At 44.4% G+C, this 6,000-nt stretch overlaps 1 protein-coding gene across 2 annotated transcripts; it reads right to left on the bottom strand.

Annotated features, from left to right (window-relative positions):
- Positions 1-3,379: 3,379 nt before the first annotated feature.
- Positions 3,380-5,283, bottom strand: LOC124346784 (shematrin-like protein 1). Of its 2 annotated transcripts, none has more exons than XM_046798407.1 (3): positions 5,185-5,283; positions 4,946-5,102; positions 3,380-4,695 (listed from the first exon to the last, which is right to left on the bottom strand). In XM_046798407.1, the coding sequence occupies exons 1-3, from the start codon at positions 5,224-5,226 to the stop codon at positions 3,449-3,451; spliced, it is 1,446 nt and encodes a 481-aa protein (XP_046654363.1). In that variant the 5' UTR covers positions 5,227-5,283; the 3' UTR covers positions 3,380-3,448. The 2 variants fall into 2 exon arrangements, with proteins under 2 accessions (XP_046654363.1, XP_046654362.1); XM_046798406.1 differs by having other exon boundaries at positions 4,853-5,102.
- Between the last annotated feature and the right edge of the window lie 717 nt (positions 5,284-6,000).

Below are 6,000 nucleotides of genomic sequence, written 5' to 3' on the forward strand. Positions count from 1 at the left end.
CAGTACAGTACAGCACAGACGTCGTCAAATGAAAGAAGTAGTATTGGAACTGCCACTACTGAAACCATCCAAGGCATCCAGTAAAACATATCATTAGCTCCACTCCACGAATAGTATATCTGATCATCAAATGGCGCGGAAAACCGAATAAAGATGACAGTGGTGAAAGAAAATAAAAATAAATAAAAGGGATAGAGTAACGGCAAATGGCCGAGTGTCAACGAGAAAATAAAAATCCGGCGAAGCGCGTCGTTTCGCGGTCCCGGATTGCGTTCGATCTATTCACCATTTCACCATCATCATTAAAAAAAAACGATGAGCGCCATTTTCCTCATACATTTATTATCATCTTTTTTTCGATTTCGTTAACTTTTCTTTGATTATTTTTCATCGCCCTCACATTTTCCGTTCCTTAATAGACTAGCCTTCCCACGCCCAGTCCAATTTCGCCTCTGCCTTGTAATATCGGTTGTCGATTGCCGTCTGAGGAGCCCTGGGGAATAATTGCATTTATAACTTCATCTTTTGTTACTTAACTCTATCATCTGGGGAGAGTACAAGGCAACGCGCTTTTGCCCTACACCAAAGGTTGGAGGTTGGCAATGCTATAATCGGATAGAAGATACCATCAGTATCGTGGCCAAAAGCAAATTGACATGGCCGACCAGCTCGGCCCCTCTGACGATCCCTCCCCAATCGTCGTACTACATCCTCCTCCAGCAGGAGAAACGCAATGGATTGGGGGGGAAAGAATGTAGGACACTAGAATTGATGGTCTATCTCCATATATTTTATAACTCTACACACACACACACATATATAGCCGCCAAAGCCGCCATATAGACACATCTGAAGCATGCTTTATAGTCATTGTAGATCTTCAGATGTAGCTAGCTATATAGACAGGCTATATAGGCGGAGATCCCGATTCTTTAGCTGATTGTGCGTTGATGTCGAACGAATCCATAACCGCGAAGAAAGTCTAAAGCTCTCCCCCCCCCCATCCTGCCAACCTATTCAAAAGGCATTCACATTTCCATCTCTCTCCTCTTTCATTCTGTTCTGTGATTCATGCTGAGAAAAGTTGATGAAATATTTTCGCTCGCCGATCTCGCTGCCTTGATTAAAATCATCTCTGCTTCAGTGCTTCACTTATATTCTCCCCCCCAATTTGCTAGCCCTCCATCCTCGGCTTCGACGAACTTCCATTTTTTTTTCTCTCTTTTCTTATTAATTAACGAAGATCTGTATGGCAGAGTTAGGAGAGGACTATTTCTCTCGTTCCTTTAATATTATTCTGCTTATCAACCGTTATAATACTCGATGTGTGGTGATTCACTTAAAACGTTGACGTCAAGTCTCCCCGATTTTCCCCGAATCGATGAAAAAGGTGCCTATGCATAGTTATATAGATTTGACATATATTCCGTTCTAATACAAACGTTGTGTGTGACAAGATAATTCCGAATTCGTTAGCCGCGACAGGAATTCGATTTCGACTGTTTGAAGAATTCGAATGACGTCGCATCCATATTTCATGTCGACTTATACTGTAATCCGTCGATTTCTCACTGTATAGCTGCTGCTGCCGCCGCCTATAAAAGACTTAGTCAGCAGCCAGCAGCAGTAACAGCACACGACCTGTAAAATAAATAAGATCAAGAGTGTGTATATCGGCTACGTACAGCAGCAGCCCTTATGTATGTGTATACTTTTTTGATTTGTCATTTATTCGTGCGTGAGAGAGACGCTGACAAGCGTTTGCGCTGACGACGCTTTTTTTTTTGAATTATTTATTATTGGACGTATATCGCCTTGGTTTCGGTTGATCTATACTTGTGGAAGTGGTTTTCTTGATGACGTTGTGTGTGTCCTTGTTTGACTTGTACAACCGGGAGGGCACGGCGACGGGCACGGAGAGTGCTGGGGATCTTTTCGTCACGTTGTAACTAAACGGGGAACGAGCTACAAATATAAGGACAACGAGAAGGGAATCAGCAAGAGAGAGAGAGAGAGAGAGAAAACGAGATTGCAAGCGACGACGACTATATTGCTATATACTAGCACACCGCCCCCCCCCACACACACACACACACGCAGCGGTGTGGTCTATATAACTTCAGCGTGAGCCTGTGGCCGATCACGCCAGTCTGCAGGGATATGATTTCGATCTCTGCTACGTGACATTGGCACGATAAAGCTTTATAGCCCCAAGATTTCTAGCTATACTTGTGTGTGTCTGGGGCTGTATAGAGAGACGAAACCATTTCCTTTGTAAAGACCCGTTCAAACTCCAATGTTATAGACTTCTGGGTCTATTTGATAGGTCAAAGGTATACTTCTACATTAATCTCTGCGTCTACCATTATTTAAAGAGGATCTCTAATGTTGTATATAGTATATACACCTAAGACATTATACGCTCGTATTTAAGTGACTCGTTTATTATGTACGCACGTCTACTATTTCTAACGCAAATTGGCAGTTTGTATAAAGTGCAGAAATTCTAATGCCCAAGTCAAGCCCCCACCCTCATCAAGTTGAACTCGAAACTGAAGTTGGACAGATAGTTAATAAACGCTCAGCTCCTGATGTACAAGTTAAGGGCAACCAGCAGCAAAATGTCTGGCTCACATGTTTGTTCAAACAAGCGTTTCGACAGCGGCACAGCCAGAAACGCGCTGGTATAAATTGGCAAGTACAGACTCCGTGAACTGATGCAGAAAATTGGAACTTTATCAAATTAAACTGAATGAACTTCAAAATATTCGCCGATGGCTGACATAAGGAACGAGAGATGACGAGATCAAAATCAGTTCTTAAATCTTGAATTTATTTAAATTTAACTTTTATTTTACCTAAAAAATTTACCATAATTGGATTTTTTATTTTTACTTCAATATTCTTAACTGAAAATTCAAAGCAACTATTTCTTTGGGATTTCTTTTATGATTTTTAAAGATTTATTTTGAGAGAAGAATTGATATGTAACTATATGATTTTAACATTAGATACCCACAAGTATTAAATGTAACCAAATATATGATCCAGCCGATTGTGTACGGCAAGAAATAAGTTGAAATGACGGAACAGGATATTAAAGAGACGGCGAATCGACACGTTAAAAAAATATAGTTCCGGAAAGGAAACTACTACGATTTCCATTCGAAGGCCGGATGCACGTACAATAAAACGGGATGGTAACAGGCTGAACGAATATTATTCACACCGGTTTGGCATGTGCGGTAGTAAATAACATACGCAAGTAATTCAAATTCCAGAGAAATGCTCCCCTTTGTGTTTGATCCAAAGTTAGAAATTTTCACCCTTGAATAGAAGGAGGAGAACCCAATAAATCCAAATTGACATAATTCCTTTTAGTTAAATTAATACTTCTATTTGATTTCATAATATCAACAATAAATAACAAACGGGCGGAAAGGTAAGACTAGTATGCAGCAATGCTTCCGTATCGGTTCATGTTGTAGCCGCTGTTGTATCCGGTTCCGTAAGCTCCGCCGTATCCAGTGGAGTAGTAAGCATCCGGATAGGAAGAAACGCCGTACGAAGAGTAAGGAGACGATGCAACGCCATAACTGCTACCAGTGTAGCCTCCAGCGCCGTAAGTCGATCCACCATAAACGTTGGGCATATTCGAATTTCCGCCGTAAGACATGTAGGGAGACGGAGTGGCGCCATAAGATCCGTAAGAGGAGCCCATCATGTAACTGTTGTATGCTGGAGCCGGAGTGACAGGATAAGCCGGAGCGGAGTAGTAGGAAGGCGCAGAGTAGGACGATCCCATTCCGTAGTTGTTCAAGTTGTTGTAGATAGAAGCAGGTGTTACACCATAAGAGGATGCGCCGTAGGAAGATGCCATGTTGCCATAAGCAGGAGTGACGCCATAAGCAGATCCACCGTAAGCAGGAGTGGCACCATAAGCAGATCCACCGTAGGCGGGAGTGACACCGTAAGAAGATCCGCCGTAGACCGGAGCTTGAGTGGCACCGTAAGACGATCCAGAGTAGAAGGATCCCATGCCATAGGTGGGGGCCTGGGTAACTCCATAAGCAGATGCGCCATAGGAAGAGCCCATACCGTAAGATGGGGCTGGAGTGACACCATAGACTCCGCCGTAAGAAGAAGCCATGTTGTAAACGGGAGCCGGAGTAACACCGTAAGCCGATGCTCCGTATGATGACGCCATGTTTCCATAGTTGACACCATAGGCTGCTGCACCGTAAGCAGGAGTGACGCCGTAAGATGCGCCGTAGGCAGGAGCTGGAGTCACGTAAGTCGATCCGCTGTACGAAGGCATGTTTCCATAAGCCTGGGTGACGCCATAGGCTGGTGCGGAATAACTGGAAGCTGGAGTGGCGTAAGTGGGAGCAGCAGTGACACCATAAGCCTGTGTAGCGCCATAAGTAGAAGCTGCTGGAGTGACCCCGTAAGCGGATGCACCATAGGCGGGTGCAGGAGTGGCACCATAAGAAGATGCAGGGGCGCTGTAAGCCGGTGATCCGTAAGAGGCAGGAGAGGCTCCGTAAGACGCGCCACCATAATAAGTCTGCTGGGCAGCCGGAGCGTAGGCCAATCCGCCGGAATAAGCGGAACCGGAACTCGGGTAGGCAGGCGCGGCAGCAGCATAACTCGGTTGGTAGGCGCCGTAACTGCTAGCGGGTAAAGAATAACCACCTAAAGAAGTAAAGAGAAAATAAAATACAAAATGAGTTGGTATCGAATGAAAAGACAAAGGCAACAGTTGAACCCATTCAAGAAACAATCAGCCTCCCACCGAGGCCACCGACATTGATGACGTGCACACATGGGCAGGGCGCAAATCGACAATTACCGTAGCCAGGCAGCAACGAAGTCAAGTAGAAAGCGCTATTGCCTCCAATGGGTCCAACTGAACCGTAAGCCTCTACTTTTTGCGTGTACAGACCAATGCGAGGGTCCAGCTGCTCCTGGTCCTTGGCGGCCGCCTCTTTCGTGTCCGTCTCAGCTGCTGCAGGTTTCACATACGAATCCTTGGTCGAATCGACCGCCACGCTGGCTCCGTCCGTCTTACATGTGGCTAGAAGTAACACCACAAGTCCCACCTTATTCGACACAAAATAAACAATTTAATTTAATTTATTAAGTTAATGACATTTATAACAGTTAAATGAATTGAAAACTTACCGAGAAGAGAATCTGAGAAACGACCTTGCTGTGACGAGACATGGTGAATGAGTCGGTGCTGATCGACTGTCAGTTGCCACCTTTTATAGGTCCACAATCGTCAATGCAACAGTGAGGTATGGGATCACAGGGTGCGAAGGAGGAAGGGTCACCAATGCCGCCATTGTATAATACCTGCAAACACGTGAAGGGAAAACAAAGGAACATTCTGGAATGCACTTTTTCCGTTCAATTGCCGGGCTATCTAGTCTAATTGCCATTTGTCTTGATTTCACAGCAATATTTGTCATATCAGCTCAAAAAGAAATGCAGTGATGGAAAACTTGGTAGATTTAGGATACTTGGTAGTCATTAATCTTTTAGTTTTGCTGTCTTTTTTTGTATCTGTAGTTTTGTTCGTTAGTCCTGTATATGTAGGCGTACATCTTTCATCTATTCCTTTTGTCTAAGCAACGAGATAATTGCCGACAGCCCCACAGTGTGTAGCTACGAAATGTCGTTGCACATTCAAGTTAAATGACATTTCGTCGTGTCATTAGTCGGTTGTCAAGCCGGATATAACAAATCTTTGGCTGCCGCAGCATGATATATACTCTGCTGGCGCTTGGGCACTAATGGTGCAGTCTCAATTAGCATGTCGGAATTAAGAAAACATTCAACGATACAGCCACAGCGAAGTGACATCCATTCCAGTTTTTCGTGCCAGCCTCGCGGCTACCAGCCGGGGGCCCCATTATAGATATTAGCAGAGGACCGCAAAAGCGCGCGGGGTTCAAACTTCTCTTTTTAAATGATGATGATTAGAAACGCTGACGC

Source organism: Daphnia pulicaria, chromosome 1 (assembly GCF_021234035.1).
Source record: "Daphnia pulicaria isolate SC F1-1A chromosome 1, SC_F0-13Bv2, whole genome shotgun sequence".
In the NCBI taxonomy this organism is placed as follows: Eukaryota; Metazoa; Arthropoda; class Branchiopoda; order Diplostraca; family Daphniidae; genus Daphnia; species Daphnia pulicaria.